The 20013-nt window shown below is 39.3% G+C and overlaps 1 protein-coding gene across 1 annotated transcript in view; it reads left to right on the top strand.

Annotated features, from left to right (window-relative positions):
- CRY2 (cryptochrome circadian regulator 2) overlaps window positions 1-20013 on the top strand; it is a 40989-nt gene that overhangs the window by 3078 nt on the left and 17898 nt on the right. The window contains exons 2-4 of the mRNA XM_060764089.2: window positions 3542-3650; window positions 10491-10633; window positions 17637-17821. Coding sequence (XP_060620072.2) covers window positions 3542-3650; window positions 10491-10633; window positions 17637-17821 — 437 coding nt within the window. The remainder of the gene's footprint in view (window positions 1-3541; window positions 3651-10490; window positions 10634-17636; window positions 17822-20013) is intronic.

Here is a 20013-nt window from a genome sequence, read left to right on the forward strand (position 1 = left end):
CCCAGGTGTTTTGGCCTACAACTCCCAACAATCCCAGCCAGTTTACCAGCTGTTGGGATTTCTGGAAGTAGTTGAAGGCCAAAACATCTGGGGACCCAGGGGTTGAGAATCACTACAGTCTATTCCCTTTTCCACTGTTAACTTGCTCCTGCTTGTTTGCTTGCCTTTGTGTCTTTTGAAACATGTTTAAACAACCATGAAGCCATAGTATATCATAATGATAAGTAGCATGAAGACAAATTAAAATAACTTCAGTTGCAGGAGAAATCAAGCATTACCATTCCACTCTTGACTTTTTATACTACCTGCTGACATGGGATGTTTTTTATAGTATCCTCACCTTTAAAATACCGTTTATGATAGGATTATCGTCCACAAACTCTGGCCCTAAATCAATGTTATACAAGCTAGTTAAGTGTACTTTTCCCAGGAATTAAGTCTAAAGCATGTGTGGGCAAACTTCGCCCCTCCAGATGTTTTGGACTTCAACTCCCACAATTCGCTGTTAGGAATTGTGGAAGTTGAAGTCCAAAACACCTGGAGGGCCCAAGTTTGCCCATGCCTGGTCTAAAGAGATTCACTGTGTCGCAGCTGCATGTAAACCTAAATAAGATTTATGCTGCAATCCTGTGTTAGTATAGTTCTGAAAGTGATTTGTGATTTTATGTTGCTCTTCTCGACGTCCTAAACACAAAACACAACTTTAATGTTTATTAGTTCACAAATTTTGTAACCTATGTAAAAGATATTTGCAGAAGATCTGAAAAATATGACACTTTATGCAGTAGTTATAGAAGGGAATGATTGTTGCTGTCATTTGGTTTAGCTACTGGGATGACGCTATTTGTTGTGCATCTTCTCTAATGAAAGAGATTCTTGTTCTACTTGCTCTACTACAGTACTGCTATATACTTAGCTAGGTGTTAGAATCCTAAGTATAGAAGCTGGGAAATCCCTTTTATAACATCCTCAGTTCAAGCCCTTGCTTGTGAGGTCAGGATTATTCATCATTTAAGCCACAGGAGTACCCTGTGTGGTTAAAATTAGAAATATAAGAACTAAATCGGGATGTGGCAATAGCAGTTGTGGAAGCAGCATTGCTAAACAGAGGTGCATAACATTTTTTTCACACCGTATCAAAGGCGGCATAAATACAACACTGATCCAGGCAGTACTCTCTCTCGGGGTCTGGCTTTGCTTCTAAATATATGTGGGGCATATTGTTAATTTTCACCTTCCCAAGATTATTATTATTATTTTACCACAACACTGTTGCATTTGCAAGAATCAAGTTGTCACGTAGGCAGCTGCCTTTTGCTTTATGTAATAACTGACAATAGCACTGTAAGCAGAGCGAAAGGAATACAACGTGGTATCTTAGCAGTGTAGGGTGCTTATCTTATCGCTTTTATTACATGAATTAAAATAGGATGCTGCCCTGCTGAAATCTCTCCGTCTTTCAGTCTTTTTTTGCACGAACACATTCCTATCCTGTTCTGAGGCATATATTCTGACAGTTTTAGGTGAACCAAAAGAACCCTGAATACTAGGACTTTTCCACTCTGATGCAGCAGTGAAGGAATGTGCTGTGTTGATTGGCCAACTGCAATTACAGCTCATACAGAGTTTGGACAAGCAGCCCTATGCTGATACATTACATGTCAAAAAACCATAAAACTGTGTCTAATTATATTATCTGATAACCTTTACAAGTGATGTGTGATGGTTATGTACCAAAGCGACTATTTATATAAATGCCCACCTTTCATTTTTGACATGAGTAAGGATATATTACTTTGGCCATGTACCTGAATGTAAAATTTAACATAAAATATGTCTCTTGGGTGCCTAAAAGGCAAAGAAAAATTGAGTGGGAAGATAGTGTTGGAGGAAATAAATCTTGTTAAGTGCATCAGAAAGAATGGCATGTCCCTTTCTGAACCGGATTCAGAAGATAGGAAGAGGATAAATCTTTCCTGTTAACTGAAATATGTCAAGATACATTTTAAATACTCTAATTTATATGCTGCTGTCTATTTGCTGATGGGCCACTCATATCAACAGAATCTGGAAGGCTGAAGGAGTGAAAAAAAGGGAAGACATTTCTGTCAAGCTGCAGGCACAGGGTATTGGATTTTTGTTATGAGTTTTTAAAAATCCATATCCAGATGAGTATGTTAGTTGCACAATCTTGAGCCTTACGTCATTAGCTCTGTTTATTTTGTTACTGTGTAAGGCAGGAAGATGTAACAGAAGGCTTATGTGACTGCTACAGGAATAAGACTTAAGATTCCTTCCCATTTTCATCTGTGTCCATGGAGAGGGTTATGTACAGTTCCCTCTGATGTGTGAACTTGAGAAACGGATGTCTTTACATAATATTTAAAGGGATCAGTGAGGATTTGCGAATCTTGCTATTTATTATTATATATTTTTACAAAGTAAGATGCTATCTTTTCTGTTGCGTCTGAACCAGCCCTTCCTAAATGTTTGCTTTCTGATTCTAGTGGTTTCTGCATGTTGCTAATCTGGACATTTAGTAGAAAGTTAACTGTGCAACCTTTTTGTTTTTATAAAGGATTGGGGAATAAATAAACATTTACAGTCTAATCATGATGTGACTGTCCATTTTAATTCCATCTTAATTCTCTGGCTTTAAAGTCAAAGGGCAACATACAGAGGAGAGAAAACTCAGATAGGCAGATTAGTGGATAGTTAGCCATCTCTGAGATTATTATATTTTTTATTGTGTTTGGTTATATAGCTCCTTTTACACACAATTGGGAATCACGTAGTGGCCTACTGTTTAAAACAAAAAGAAATAGTTTTAATAACATACAACAGTTTTGAATTAGAACATTATATTTTAAACTATTTACAGTACTAAAGCAATTAAAACATTTTTAAAAAGCAATTATATATAGTTTAGATTAAAACAATGTAGCACCCTCTTTAAAAAACTTCTGTTTAAAAGTCTGTTAGAAAAATAAGATGTTTGCTTGCCAATGGAAGGGCAGGAAGAAGAATGCCATTCTGATCTTCCTGGGAAGAGACTTCCAAAATCCAGGAGCAGCTACTGAGACCATCTGCACTGCCATTATAATGCAGATCAGTTTTCAAGCCATGGATGGTGGAATCCACAGATACAGAAGGCCAACTGCGTGTATTATGGAAAACATTTTTTTTAAATTACAAAATATAACAGAGATAAAAGTAAAAAAGAATTATGAGATCTAATACACTGAAAGCATACACAATATTGTATAAATCTAGCCAGGTGCTGGTAGACAGATATTTCCATAACAAATTAATGTCTTGGCTATTTTCACCTCTTCTGCTCTCTGCAAATTCTCCAAAGAAGGCTACATTGGTGGGCGTACATTCAAAGTCCTTTAGTTTATATAAGAGAAAGGGAAACCTAAGTTTTCATAAATAGAGATCACACTTTGATATTTTGCGGTGTTTCTTCAAGTTATATATATATGGACCTTTCACCTGTGCTTATTATAGATTTTGATTACATTTTGTTTCTTCCTCCTAGGTTTTTGCTCCAGTCCTTGGAAGATTTGGACAACAGTTTGAGAAAACTCGGTTCCCGCTTATTTGTGGTGCGAGGCCAGCCAACTGATGTTTTTCCAAGGCTCTTTAAAGTAAGATTTAAATTATGTGAAAATCTTTTTTGTAGAGAATTTGATCTTTCACATCTAATTGCATTGCTGCCGATTTTAACATCTTAATTCAAGGATAATAAAACCTCAGAGATTACTGTAAGTTGAGGTTGCAATTCTGGTTATCATTGACTGCATTCAACAGGGATTTCTGTATAGCATATTGTTTTTGTAACATTACCTAAGTGGGAATGATAGGATGTAAATAATATTTTTCTGTCTGAAAATTACAATGGTTTAAGTGATTAAATTTGCAAGCTGGATTAGGAAATAAGGGAAGAATCAGTAGAAAATATATGTAAATTGATTCAGAACAGCCCTTTGCCTTCGTTAATTTGCAGGATGTTGATTTGAACCAACTCACCATACATGCTGAGAGTTTTTATTTCTCTTGTTTGACATCTGCCTTAGGTCTCTTTTACACTGCTATATAATCTAGATCATCAAAGCAGATAATCCACATTGTCTCCTTAGTTCAAAGCAGATAATCTGGATTTTATATGGCAATGTAGAAGGGGCCATAGTTTCTTAGAATGCATCTGTACTGCAGAATTCATTTACTTTGGCACCACTTTGACTGCCGTGGCTCGGTACAATGGATTCCTGGGTGTTGTAGCTTCAGAAGATATTTAGCTTTTTTTTTTTTTTGCCACTCTACATCTCCCAGGATTCCATAGCATTGAGCCATGGCAGTTAAAGTGACGTCAAACTGTTTAATTCTGCCGTGTAATTGCACCTTAAGTCAAGGGACTACTGGACCTTTCAGGAAAAGCCAAAGGAGACAAATAGTAGCTTCCCCCCTGTATGACCAAGGGCAAGATGGATGGATGGTATCCTTGAAGTGACTGACTTTACTCAGAAGGAACTGGGGATGGTGACGGCTGACAGGGAGCTCTGGCGTGGGCTCGTCCATGAGGTCACGAAGAATCGGAAGTGACTGAATGAATAAACAACAACAAAGTAAACATTTTGGCTGAGCTGAAATGTGGATTGATTAAGGACAGTGTTTGAAACAGTGGTTCCCAACCTTTTTTTGACCAGGGACAACTTGACCAGGGACCACTTTGATCAGGGGCCACTCTCCAATATGAGTACCAAAAGGGTTACAAATCAGTTTTTGGTCAACTTTTATTTGGGGTGCTGATTCAGAAAATTGCATTGGATAGACCACATCAGCTCTAGTTTCTGATATAGAACATATGCCATCCAGTAGTCGCCATCTGCTTGCCCACAGAAAACCATATTTAGTAAGCCTTGGCACTATTAAGAGTGTTTTGTGAGACCCATCACTCTTGTTGCAACAGTGTAGTAACAGTGAGTCTGTGGACCATATTTTAGTACTTGCGGACCACTGGTGGTCCATGGAGCATAGGTTGGGAAAAGAGCAACCAGAATCTACATTATTTTAATGGTACTTTTACAATGTAAATAGTACCACAGACAAAAGAATAACCAAGGCTGGGATCCAGTAGTAGTGTACTGCTCATATAATGATGTGCTATATCAGTAGCATTACTGCTTGACAAGGAAAAAGGCATCTTTCTCCTTTGCAAATGCCTACTTTGCAAATGCCTAGCTTTTGGAGAAGTCCTTAGAGAAAAAGCATCACAGAAGGAGAAGCTTTAATAATCATCTGTGAACTGTGACAAGCAGTTGTCCAAGTCATCTCGTCCATAGCACCTTAGTTTCACAGATAAACCTTCTTCCAAAAGACGCCATGAATAAGTAGCTTGGAACTGGCATCCCTCATTTCCCATTGCTGCCATCTTTTCTTTTTTCACCTGGCATTGGAATTACTATGCCAATGAAGGTATGGAACAAGATGCAGGACCCAAGTAGTAAATACAGAATCATAAGGCATACAGCAGAATGAGAGTAAAGCTCATGAGATTAAAGATATGCCTGAAGACAAACTTCCGTCCCTCAGAAACCAGCAGTACACCAGGCATATTTCATTAGCTTCTTGCCGTCTCCATCTAAATCGGAAACCTAGTTCTTTCTCTTGTAAAATGTCAGCTAAAAGGCACTGCTCCATAGGCTCTGTGACTCACATAGGGATCAGTACCAGTGATTCATAGATTGCCATGCAAAAGGTCACATTTAGAGGTAGTCTAGCTGTTCTTATTTGCAGAGGCTGCATTGCTGACTGTAAAAGTCTGACTTAGAGATATGAAAAATTAAGTCTAACTGAAGGCTCCATTCACTAAGAATGACAATTATTCCATAGAGAACGCAGTATTACTAGCATGCAAGATTTCTTTAGAGATACTATCCATACTAGCTAGTCATCTCTTAGCATTTCACCTGGTTGGTCCTTGTGAAACTCTTCTTCAAGCCTCATGTGCACTACCATATAATGCAGTTTCATAAACTACATTATATGACAGTGTAGATTCATATAATACATGCATTATGAAACTGCACTGTATGACAGTGTAGATAGGGCCCCAGTAAATAACAGGAATATCAGCTTTTTAGTCTGGTATTGCATGGTCCACATTTTTGGGGGAATTTTTCAACATCCCTCTGTTACTATGCATTTCCTTTCCAAAAATAGTTTTCTGTAGTGTTTTAATTTGACTGTACCTTAATGTTGGTTGTAGGATTTAGGCAATGAGTGCCTCATCCTATATTCCACTTAGTTGTGTCACATTTTGAAAAGGTTTATGTGATGCTTGCTTGTGGCAACCAATTTCATCTCATACATGCATTTTGTCAGAGGAAACAAGCCATGCTTTTTGCAGCGTGAAATGAGGCGAGAAGCTGAAAAAGAGACTGAATTTCCTTGAATTCTTTTCTTAGCCCTGATGGTTTTTTTACGATGTTAGTCATGCAGGGTTTGATGTAATTTTGACATATCTGATAATATAATTTACATGATTAAAATAGTAGAGTGTTCATAGATGGAGTTTGGTATACAGTGGGTTCTCTGTATTCATGGGTTCTGTATCCATGCATTCAACTACTCACTACTCAAAAATTCCAAAAAAGCAAATCTTGCTTTTTTCATGTACCAAATACTCTGCTCATTTGTAGGCATGCACTGCTGTAACCTTGCACCGTTTCAAAAGTCCTCAAGCTCCCTGGTACACATTTAAGCTGTTTGCCATTTTACGTAAGGGCATCATTTGACTACGCTATTGTATATACTGAGACTTCAGAGTGTCTCTGAATTTCAGTATCTTCAAGAGGTTCTGGGACGAAACTCCAGTGGTGTGTTTCGGTGAGCCTGTACCTGTTGGGTTAAGGTTAATAGTTTGGGTGAGCTGAATGGAAGCATACTTGAGTGCTTATTAATGTACTGATGTTCTACTGTGTGTGGCCCCGTGATCTAAGCAGGGTGGAGCATCTCCTGGAAGTGAGTCAAACTTGATTGGAGGAGGATCTAGTTCTCTGAATAGCTGCATTCCCAGTCCCAGAAGCTTAGCAAACAGGAGCTTGACTAATATGAAAGACCAACAGAATGTATGTTTAACCAGGGAATTTTGAGGAGGAGGCCCAGAGTTCTGTTTCAGTACCTACTGAATATAGGTATTGAGGAAGTGTTTTCTGGGATGAACACTAACATAACACACTCCTTCACCATCCATATCATCATCATCATTATATTGTTATCCTGCTTTATCTCCCCAAAGAGGACTCAAAGCGGCTTGACATAAAAGCCTTAGTATACTATACACAAATATGCAAATATTAAAACAGAACTAAACACAAACAGAAGTTTTAAAATCACAGTTAAAATCCGTCAAAACATATTCAAAATTAAAAACCACAGCATTCCTGACTCTTAAACACCTTCAGCTTTAAAAGCCTGCCTGAATGAAAAGGTTTTAGCCTGCTGGCGGAAGGACAGCAGGGAGGTGGCCATTCTGGCTTCCCTGGGCAGGGAGTTCCAGAGTCGAGGTGCAGCCACTGAGAAAGTCTACTCTTTCATTCCCACCAACCAGGCTTGAGATGGAGATGGAACCTAGAGAAGGGTCTCTCCTAAAGCTCTCAGGGCCCGGGCAGGTTCGTATGAGGGGATGCAGTCAGCCAAATAGCCTGGAATTGAACCATCTAGGGCAGGGGTCCTCAAACTAAGGCCCGAGGGCCGGATATGGCCCTCCAATGTCATTTACCTGGCCCTCACTCAGGGTCAACCTAAGTCTTGAAAGCACATAACAACAAGAATCCTATCTCATCAGCCAAAAGCAGGCCCACACTTCCCATTGAAATACTATTAAGTTTATATTTGTTTATATTCCTCTTCATTTAAATTATTGTATCATTTTAAAGTGTTTTTTGTACTACAAATAAGATATGTGCAGTGTGAATAGGGATTCATTCATTTTTTTCCAAATTATAATCCTGCCCTCCAACAGTTTGAGGGACTGTGACCTGGCTCTCTGTCTAAAAAGTTTGAAGACCCCTGATCTAGGGCTTTAAAAGTCATAACCAGATCTTTGAATTGTGCCTGGAAACAGATTGGCAGCCTGTAGAGGTGTTGCAACAGGGGAGTTGTCTGCTCCCTGTAACCAGCCCCAGTTAGCAACCTGGCTGCAGCTCTTTCGACCAGCTGAAGTTTCCAAGCCATCTTCAGAGGCAGCCCCACATAGAGCATGTTACAGTATGGCCTGTGTATCTACTCTTCACTGTATTAGAGAACATGACATATTCTTGGATGAGGAATGCACAGGGAATGTTTGTGAGGTGAGTTCATTTCCCAAACAGGAGTAAGGCAGTTGGTGGGATGTGAAATGTAGAAGTAGAGGGATCAGGAATCATTCTGTGGGATTGGAGCCCCAGAATCTATTCAAAGCATTCTCCCTTATCAGTGATGATGAGGAACAGCAACAAGATCAGTTCTCAGATAACTGATCTTGTTGCTCAGAAAACATGCAGGAAGATCAGTTCTCAGAGAATATCAGTTCTCAGAGAACATGCAGGAAGATTCAGCACATTAAATGGCACCCAGAGGAGACATATTAGTAAGGAACGCCTTAGAGAAAATAACAGATTCAGTGTTTTGCAGGAGCTACAGGATGTCTTGCAAAGTATATTTCACTGGGACAAAAATCCATTATGTAATAGAGAAGCAGACAAGAGTTACCAAGCCCTTTAACTCTTACCCCTTTTGTTTGGTCCACATGGGAAGCAATCGCCTTGCAAATCATGAGTAGATATTTGGAAGGCCTTGATTCACAGATTGTCATTTGTCTCTTCTCGCAGTTGAAGGACGTTGCCCAGAATGGGAGAGAAGAATAGTGAGAACAATTAGCACCATAGATGGTGCCACCAGGAAATATATATTTAATTTCTTGAACTATGAAGTATGGCTTTGTGAAGATAGCAAGTGATAGCTTCCACTTCTCAGTATTTGACAGGAACATTTTGGTGAAGGCTCTTACAATGCAAGATGGAAATGAGTCTGTCCTAAATCATCCGTTTACTTTAGTACTGAATGAGAAGCTGAGTTATATAATTGGTTAGCTAAGGGAGAGATAAAAGAAGATGCATTTGTGATAACTTTGGAACTATTTCTTCTTTATTTTATAGATTTTAATTCCATGCAGGGTCAACTGGGAACAGTAATTAGAATCCTAGCAAAACAAGTTTTGAAACAATGTAAATCAACATAGATCCCCCTCATAAGAAACATTTTCTTTGCAATTAAGACAAACAGTTGAACACTGGATTGTTGTAGGTTTTTCGGGCTATATGGCCATGTTCTAAAAGCATTCTCTCCTGACGTTTCGCCTACCTCTATGGCAAGTATCCTATGGCAAGCGAGGTCAGAGGTTGAACAGTTCCTTGCAATTAAGTAAACTGCATGCAGTAAACTGAGGATGGAATGGGAATAGCCATTATGAATTGTATAGAGATTGAGCATCTCTTATCCAGAAATTCTCCAAAATTATCCACATTCATGACTGAGATAATGACCCCTTTTCTTTCTGATGGTTCAATGTACACACACTTTGTTTCATGCTCAAAATTATTAAAAATACTGTGCATAAAGATACCTTCAAACTATCTGTATAAGGTGTATAGTTGGAAAGGACACATTCACTCAGGTTAGAGGTGCAGAACTCTTGCAAGGGTGTAAAAAACAAATTAGAAAACACTATTAATCGGAAAAACCACTTCTCTAAGAATTGCTAGGTCCTCCAGTATGACTCTACGGTCAAGTTCTGCTGGAAGCTGACAATAAGATCATGCTGAGTAGCTAGAAATGCCTAGAGAAGTGTACCATCTAGGAATCCATTTTTATTCCAGTGCAACTCTGTAATGGAAGTTGCTGTAGAGTTATTCTGGAAGATCTTGAGATTCCTAGATAAAACATATTAATAAAATCCAAAAAAAGCAAAACCTGTAAATGTAGAGGGCCAACTATATTTGAAACATAAATGAATTTTGTGTTTAGTCTTGTGTCCCATCTCCAAGATATCTAATTATATATATATATACACACACACACACACATACACACACACACACACACAAATATTGCCAAAACCCACCCAAAATACTACACATTTTGGATAAGGGATACTCAAACTGGATTGTATCCTGTTATGTGATTTTGTGAATGAAAATCCTTATTTCGAAATGTTTTTTAAGTGAATGCAAGAGTAGCTATGCAGGTTGGTAGGATGCTTGAATATATGTTAATGCTCATTGTTTACAAACAAGATACCCTCCATATACTGTTCCTTTTTTCTTCTTTGTTGCTTGGTGTACTTTCAAGTATTTCCCAGAGGTTTTAAAAATGATGATCAGAATGGTGCCTTCATGTTTGTACTTAGCAATAGCTGATATAGGCATTATGTGGTTTTTTTGCAGGAATGGAGAGTGACCCGCCTCACTTTTGAGTACGACTCGGAACCCTTTGGAAAAGAGAGAGATGCAGCTATAGTGAAGTTAGCTAAAGAAGCTGGAGTAGAAGTGATAACGGAGAATTCCCATACTCTTTATGACCTTGATAGGTAAGTTTCAGATCTGCTTATACAGACAAAGTATTAGTCTGCCTAAGAAAACCATACATAATTTGAAATATCAGAATATTTGGAAGTTGTTGTTTCTTTAATGGACCAAAATTGCAGTCCTTCTACTGTGATGCCATGGGTACAGAAGTGTCAAGTTTGTTATTTATTTACCTCATGTTTGGATCTCATAACTGCTATAGAAAAGAGAGACTTTGAGCTTTTCTGGGCTCATTCAGCAATAGCATGATTTGTTTAGTTTCTGAACACAGCCATTCTGATGATGTTTTTTAACTCTTTGGTACTGGGCGTTTTCACAGATAGTGTTAGTTTGCTATTAATTTCACTTGGTCAGAATTCTAGGTTAGATTTTTTTTAACTTTCTGTATGTATATGACTTGCAGTGCAATTAATAAGTTTCAAATAAAACCTTATTTGCTATGCAGCGCATGGATTTCATGAAAGCAGCTTTTCTCTTTGAAGCCAACTGTTAGAAGTCGAGTCTTCTGTTGGTATTTCGTGCCTTGAATTGTGTGCTGAGAAGTAACTTGGCAGCTAAACACCAATCGTATGGAGAGCTTGGGTGTGGTTCACATCCATTTTCTTCTGTGTGGCCTCACAGAGTTTTAAGATTCAGAGGTCTCAGACCTGCTTCTTAGTATATCACTGTTCAGAGGAGCTTCATTGCTCTAAAGCAGAGATGGGATAGTTTTCTAGGAGACAGTTTTCTACTCCTGGTACTCAGGGCAGGTCTTACTAACCCCCAGATTTATGTGTAGAGAGAGACTTAAAGGTCAGACTTCTAACTCCAGTTTCAGTTGGAAGGGAATGAAATAAGGTGCAGGAAAGCACTGCTATTTCTTTTGTGGGAAAAATTGCTGCTCCTGGTTTCCAGAAATGACAGGTGATAATTTTTCCATCAGGATGTGTATATGCAAAAAATGTATTTTATCCACTCTTTTCCTTTTGTATGTACTGTATATATTTAAACTCAGGAATTTTGGGCTATTCAAAAGGTGTCCTGGGCTAATATGACAACCTGTTTTTATTCTCCCATGCTTTTTAACTTTTGCCAATGTTAATTGCTCGGATAACATAGGAAAACCTCCAGTAATTATTGAAGATACGTGATCTTCACCAGTTTTGCAGAAGCTTCGTGGAATGTATGCACGAGAGCTGTAAACAAGAACTCCTTTGTTCTGTTTAAATAGTGTTCTGTTCATGCTGGCAACAAATGGCCTTTTAGGACAGACTGTTGTTTGCAGGATTTTCTTTTCTTCCTCCTGAATTGCAAAGGGTTTGTTTGCATGCTTGGAAAGTTGGGAAAAGTTATGTTGACAAAAGGGTCTCCTTTCTACATACTGAAAGGGGACATGATAGCCATGTTAAGGAGTCTCCGGTAGCTCAATGGGTTAAACCCTTGTGCCGGCAGGACTGCTGACCGAAAAGTCAGTGGTTCAAATCCAGGGAGCGGGGTGAACTCCCATCTGTCAGCTCCAGCTTCTCATGCTAGGACATAAGAGAAGCCTCCCACAGGATGGTAAAACATTTGGGCGTCCCCTGGGCAACATATTTGTAGATGGCCAGTTCTCTCACACCAGAAGTGACCTGCAGTTTCTCAAATTATTTCTGACACAGAAAAAATAGCCATGTTTAGCTATTAGAAGAATGTCACATTGAGGCGGGAGTAAGCTTGTTTTCTGCTGCTCTGGAGATTAGGTACAGACCAATAGATTCAAATTACAGGAAAAGAGATTCCACCTAAATGTTACGAGGAACTTCCTTGTTGTAAGAGCTGTTCAGTGGTGGAGTATGCTGCCTCCCATGGTGGTGGAGTGTCCTTCTCTGGAGGGTCTTAAACAGAGGCTGGATGGCCACCTATCGGGGATGCATTAATTGTGTTTTCCTGCATGGCAGGGGATTGGACTAGATGGCCCTTGGGATCTCTTTCAGCTCTAGGATTGTATGATTGAAAACACATTTATCTCTCATCTCTGAAGTACTTTACTCTAAACTTCCTATTTTTAAAGGAATACTACTTTAAAAAAAAAAAACACTGCTATTCTTGTCTCATTTGTACTAGCAAAACCCATGATACAGAGACCATTCCTGCCCCTGTCCTTAGTGGAGCTTCAAAAGCTTGCATGATATACTTTGTGCATTTTTGGTTGGCCCAGTAAAGGTATTACTTTTTTGTGAATTTGGGATGGTATTGTATAGAGCAGGGGTCCTCAAACTTTTTAAACAAAGGGCCAGGTCACAGTCCCTCAAACTGTTGGAGGGCCAGATTATAATTTGAAAAAAAAACACGAATGAGTACTGCACAAATCTTATTTGTAGTGCCAAAACACTTAAAAACAATACAATAATTAAAACGAAGAATAATTTTAACAAATATAAACTTATTAGTATTTCAATGGGAAGTGTGGGCCTGCCTTTGGCTGATGAGATAGGATTATTGTTGTTGTCGTGTGCTTTCAAGTCATTTCAGACTTAGGTTGACCCTGAGCGAGGGCCGGGTAAATGACCTTGGAGGGCCGTATCCGCCCCCGGGCCTTAGTTTGAGGACCCCTGGTATAGAGCAATAGATAAGGCTTGCCCAAGGTCTCCTGTTGAGCATAGCTGGATAGCAGGATTCATCTTGTATATAGGCCCTTCCTATTTGCTAGGGTTTAGCGCTAGGACTCCACATGGATACCAAAGTGTGTGGATGCTCAAGTCCCACTGTATACAATTGCATAGTAAAGTGTTGTCCCTTATATAAAGCGGCAAAATCAAAGTTTGCTTTTTGCAATGTGGGAGGGGAGTATTTTCAAGCTGTGAATGGTTGAATACATGGCTTCATAATCAGTAATACAGGGGATCGACTGTGTATCTAAGACTGAAAGCTCATTCACACTATACAATTGTAGTGCCGGTTTTCCAATTCAACAGCCATGGCAACATCCTGTGGAATTTTGTGATTTGCAGTTTGGGGAAGGATTTTATAATTCTCTGCCAGAGAGTTCTAGTACGTCACCAGACTACAAATCCAAGTCTTCCACAGGATATTTTCATACCAGTTGAAGTGGAACATAGCATTGTATTTGGGCCCCTCCTGTGGTCCTTCAATAGCTAAGCAATGTGCCTTCCCGTATATGACCCAGACAGTTTCAGACCATTCTAAACTGCATGGTTCCTGTGGAGCATTGCAGGGAGAGGCAGGAGGCTCCTTTTCAATGCCTTTCTTAGTACTGGTGTTTTAGGCTGGTGCTTAAATTTGAAGTGGCGGAAGCACTGCTTGGCAAAGAACCACCCCATTTCGTAGCTGCTGTGCCTTCTTGGGAAACTAGCTCACAGAGCCATGACACGTGAGCTTCTCTTGCCAGAGTCGTGGTGGCGTGGAGCTCCTCCCCTTTACCCGTGCAGCCTGTAGGGGAAGGACAGGCACATGGCTTTTGCTGGAACTGAGAGCCCATCCCTTTTGCATAAGCCGTTCACTGGGTGAACGTGGTTGCTGGCTTCTATAACTGTTAGCTCACAAGCTGAGCAGGAAGCTGATTTGGTTGCTCAGCTTTACATAAGCTACTAACTTGGCTCTGTCTGCCTCTTGTTAACTCTTCCCCTTCTGCCATCAGGGGTTTGTCTTGTCTTGTTGTGTTCTGAAGGCTCTGCTTCAGCAGGGAAAAAGGTCCAAGGTTTCAAGGTCTTATGCAAAGGACTTCTTTTCAAACTATGCAAGGAATAAAAGAAATGCAAAATTGCTTGCTTTTTAAAATGGTTGGCACCTGGATTTAAGACTGTCCTGAATGCCTAAATCACGATTCTTTGTGTAATATCCAGAAACCATTCTGGTTTCCTACAAAGTGTAAGGCACTGTGTTTAACACTGTGCAGGGTCACCTAAGATTCCACCTTTCATTATACTATTTTCCCAATTGTCACTCAGGACACAATTTATGCCGATTCCTTAACCATGCAGGAAACCATTTTAGTGATGCAACTCCCCACATTGCTTGGGCATTCTAACCAACTTCTCATTTTCACGTACTACTGCTGCTATGGTTAAAACTGCCTGAACACTTGAGGAATGCTCTTGGCAACAGCTGAGCTATTCGCTTACGATATCATGTTTCTCAGCCTGAGTGAGAGCTAAAGAGTTGTCAGGTTGAGGGCTGGAACACAGTTCCCATGGCAGCAAAACTGCACTGCCTCCACAGAAATACGAATTCACAGTTTCACTTACTTATGCTCCAAAAAACATCCTTCCCAGAGTGTTTGTAGACCTCTCTAGGTCCTCCAATGTAATTCTATAACATGCCTCCAGCCCAAGTTTGGTCGTAATAATGTTTGTTATTATCTATGTTTTCAGCTATCTATAGGGAGCCGTGAGATGTATCTTTTGTCGATACAAGGGGCATACTATTTGTCCTTCTTTTCTTGTTCTTTCATGTCCGAAGCCATTGTTGTGTACCTGGAAGGATGCAGTGAAATAATTTCTTACTATCTGTTTTTGACTGTAATGTAGAAAGAGAGAGACAGTTTGCCACGCTCCCCATTCACGTCTTCTTAATACATCCAGGGAGCTTCTCTTGATTGGGGCATTTATCTACCTGTCAGGGGAAACAGTACAATTTTGCTTTATTTTTCCTGAGCCTATCACTAAACGGTGGCAACCTTAAGAGAAATTAGAACATTTAAATGTCAAATAAAATCATGAATACTTCTGCAATTGTGGGTGGATTACTTGTATCAGATAGAGAGGAATATGATGTAAAATACTAATATCAAATGACATAAGGAGAAACAGTTGAAAGTTCTATTCTGCAATCAAGAATGATACTTTTGCAACCCAAGACAGTCACAGAGTGTTCTCTCTCCCATTGTTAAATCAAAAATGGTAGAATAGTGACTCCAGGAGGCACAATCCTCCACTAAAACACCCTACCTCTGTGAGATTTATTTTAGCAGAGATCCTGCCTTAAAAATGGGTATGACCTTCCTGTCATCTCTGGTATTGTCTGGAAAAATTAATAGATTTGTGGTATGTCTGAGGATGATGAAAAATGGTCCTTTAACCCTCTGGAAAAAATTAATAGATTTGTGGTATGTCTGAGGATGGTGAAAAATGGTCCTTTAACCCTCCAAAGTCATCCACAGTAAGGTTAATACACAGGCAGAGCAGTGGGCCCTTGGTATCCACTGGGGTTTTGTTCCATCATCAGTGATGGACACCAAGATCTGTGGATGTTGATTTCCTATTGTATACTGTTGTGCAGTCAAATGGTCTCTCTTAACTAAAATGTCAAAATCAAGGTTTGATTTTTGGATTAATTTATTATTTAATTTTTTCAAGACCTGGATGGTTGAATCCATGGACACAATTTTATTAATATGGCTTAGAGATAGCCTTCAGCAGATAGCAGTTTAAAATAATGTTTCTGGAATGAAAGGATGCAGTTTTTCTTCAGAGGCTGGTACAGGCAATCACTGAGTTACAAACATTTAACTTACAAACGGAAGTGAGACATCAGGAAGTGAGAAAATCTACCTTTTGGGAGAGAAATTCACACCTGAAAGAGTAGGTAAAGGTTTCCCCTGACATTAAATCTAGTCATGTCTGACTCTGGGGTGTGGTGCTCATCTCCATTTCTAAGCCGAAGAGCCAGTGTTGTCCGTAGACACCTCCAAGGTCATGTGGCCAGCATGACTGCATGGAGTGTTGTTACCTTTCCGCCGGAGCAGTACCTATTGATCTACTCACATTTTCATGTTTTTGAACTGCTAGGTTGGCAGAAACCTGGGCTATCATTGGGAGCTTACCCTCTGCTCCTCAGATTTGAACCACCAACCTTTTGGTCAGCTGGCTCAGCGGTTTAACCTGCTGCACCACCAGGGGCCCCTGAAAGAGTAATCATGGGGAAAGGGTGTCTTCACAGAAACTTTATCACCAGTCCTTATTTCCACAACAAGCCAAATTTTTCAAAATCCAAGTATCACAGGGACAGAAAGTGAGTTGAAATCTTCTGAATAGGGACACAGACAGCACAACATACACTGCAACAAAACAAACAATAGATAAATACATAGATAGTTTGGCTGGAGTTACACTAAAATCAATAGATTCAATCAATACACCATCTCTTGGATACTGCTGTTATACTCTACTTATTTGGTTTTGGTTCACTTTGTATGGTTAGCTTGCTGACTTTATTGACCATTTAATATTTTAATAACCATTTTAAATATTGTTGTGAGTGTTTATATAATTTATGTTTAATGTTTTTATACAAAATGCAAGGTAATTGGTAGGTTATGTTTTCATTTATTTTTTTGTTTTTGCTGTAGCTGTTGTGTTCTTTTTATATTTGATTTGTTTGTGTTTGTATTTTTTATTTATGAATGTGTTTGGCATTTAATGTTTGCTGTTTTTTGTTGGAATCCACCCTGAGTCCCCTTAGGGAGAGAGGGTGGAATATAAATAAAGATGATGATGATGATTATCATTACTAAAATGTATTTGTTCTGACTTACAAACAAAATGCAATTTAGGAACAAACCTACAGAACCTATTTTGTTCGTAATTTGACAGCTGCCTGTATAGTGGTTAGCAAGACAGAGGAAATGGATTTATATATTAAATGTTTGTGTCATGGCCAAATATCATTAGATATTTCTGGACAGATTATGAAAAAAGAACAATTTAAAGAATTAAAATTTTGAAACAACAAAATAATTTAATTCTAAAAATACTAAATATGTATTAAAATTAGATTATTTAAATGTGGAATAATTTGTAACAGTGAAATTTGGGAGTATGGATTAGAGTGTCATGGATAGTAATTCCGCTGTGTTAAGAAATAAATGAGGGAACAGGTCTGTGTTGTTTTGTGTCTTCAGTATTTCTTTTCTCTCACGTGAACCTGTGAAGAGACTCCTAGTCCTAATGCACGTTTGACAATGCAGTTTCCTCCCCGCCTTCTGTGGGAGCCAGTCTGTTCTTTAATGGCCTCTTCCTGCTCTTCCAGGATAATTGAGCTGAATGGCCACAAACCTCCTCTCACCTACAAGCGATTCCAGACCATCATTAGTCGCATGGACTTGCCCAAGAAGCCAGTTGCCTCCATAACACATCAGCAAATGGAGATGTGCAAGTCGGAGATCCAAGACAATCATGATGAAACGTATGGCGTTCCCTCCCTGGAAGAGTTGGGTACGTTGTTGAACTGTGTGCAAGCGGCACTTGTTTTCTATGGGCTTGGGACGCTTCCAAGATTCGCTGTGGGATTCTTCTCGCTTGACCTGACCTGGCCTTCAGATTATCAGTGCATCTTGGGCTTGAGAAAATGAGCTGATTTAGCTGTCTCTACCATATCCTGTGCCAGATCATTACAATTATTTTAGACAGATAAGGATAATTATAGTTGAGATAGTAAGTTACCCTTTAAAAAAAAACCTCAGCACCCTGAAATTGCTTTTTTATGAGCTAACAAAGCAGAATATGATTAGGTACAGTTCAAAGTAATTTTTATCCTGCCCTTCAAGGCAAGTCTCAGAATAGCTTCGCAAAAAGAATGTAAAAACACAATGATGCCATTGAGCCAAATAGAAAAATGTATTGAATGTAGCCATATATAAAGAAAATACCATCAGACTGAAATATTCAGATGAGAAATTCTGGGGAGGTTTTAGAAAATATTCCCCTGGTGTCCTAATGATGCCAAACTATCCCTGTAGGGAGAACCTTCCATATTTGAATCATCGCTGTTAAGGAGACCCTCTCCCTCATAAAGGTAAAGGTTTCCCCTTGACTAAGTCTAGTTGAGTCCAACTCTGCGGGGTGATGCTCACATCCATTTCTAAGCCGAAGAGCCTCTTAGGTCATGTGGACTTCATGGAGTACTGGAGCGGTACCTATTGATCTACACACATTTGCATCTTTTCGAACTGCTAGGTTGGCAGAAGCCGGGGCTAACAGCGGCAGCTCACCCTGCTCCCCAGATTTGAACCGCTAAACTTTCAGTCAGCAAGTTCAGCAGCTCAGTGGGTTAACCCACTGAGCCACTGGGGGCTCCCTCATAACAGGTCATTAATGATTTAGAACAGCAAACATAATCCTTTCCAACAAAGAAAGGCCTTTCTTTGAAGATTTTAGTATATAGACAGGCAGATATTGTTCCAAAGCCGTGGTTGTTCAGAGTGAAAATCAGATCTTTGGTTTGAGTTCAAGAGTGAACCAGATCCCATCAAAAATTGATATTTCTCTGGCAAAGTGCTTGCAATGTTGAGTCCCAGTTTACAGTTTTAACTTGTATATTTTGAATAAATTGTAGTTTCCAAACCACACGTGGTTAATGAAACTCAGAGTCCTTTTTAAAACCAAATCAAATGCCGCAGTTGTAAAAAGCAGCAGGTATATCTTAGTTCACAAAGTAGATGTGTTGCCTTTTCTTCTTTAACATAACATTTGATACCAGGGTTTGGGAATAACACAGAAAGTATAGGGATATGTTCCTATGCCAGCAAAAAGAACAGCAGTCCCACATGTTTCAGCATGCATTTGGTTTCATAACTAACAATCTGCACATGTAAAATGAAGCAACCCTAGTCAGACACTTCTTGCATAAGTAAACAAAAATATTTAGTTTTTAGCCACATTTTTATTGAATTTTCAAAAGGATACAACTTAAACCCCCAATTAAAAACAAAAAATACAGGCACTAAAATAAAACAACCAAAATAACACTAAAACAATCCCCGAGTCCTCCCTCCCCACAGTTCCACTCACCCTGTATCTCCTCCCCTTTAAAAATAAAATAAAACAATCCATAAAAGACATTTAAAACACAATCAATCCCCCCCCCAGGTCCAAGGCATCTGTCAGACTATTATAATGTACTTCTGCTCTACTAGTTTCTTCAACTTCTACTAAATGTACACAAATATGCTTAATGGGTTGCAGCTTCAAAGTCTGGCTTCTTCCTGCCTGGTGAAATCCTTTGTTGGGAGGTGTTAGCTGGCCCTGGTTGTTTGTTGTCTGGAATTACCCTGTTTTCTGAGTGTTGTTCTTAATTTGTTGTCCTGATTTTAGAGGTTTTTTTTTAAAAAAGTACTGAAACAATCCCCAAGTCCTCCCTCCCACAGCCCCCTCCCCCAGAAATGCTGGACCACTCTAACAACTACCATGTTAGACTACACAGAGAAGGCATTGTAATCCACAAGCATGTGGGCAATTTCAACAAAACGGAGGAAACTATGAAAATGAACAAAATCTGGCTACCAGTATTGAAAAACTTGAAAATCAGGACAGAAAATAAAGAACAACACTCAGAAATCAGGGGAAATCCAAGCACGAAAGAATCAGGACCAGTTAACACCTCCCAACAAAGGTTTCCCCCAGGCAGA

The sequence above is a fragment of the Anolis sagrei genome, chromosome 1 (genome assembly GCF_037176765.1).
Source record: "Anolis sagrei isolate rAnoSag1 chromosome 1, rAnoSag1.mat, whole genome shotgun sequence".
NCBI classification, from domain to species: Eukaryota; Metazoa; Chordata; class Lepidosauria; order Squamata; family Dactyloidae; genus Anolis; species Anolis sagrei.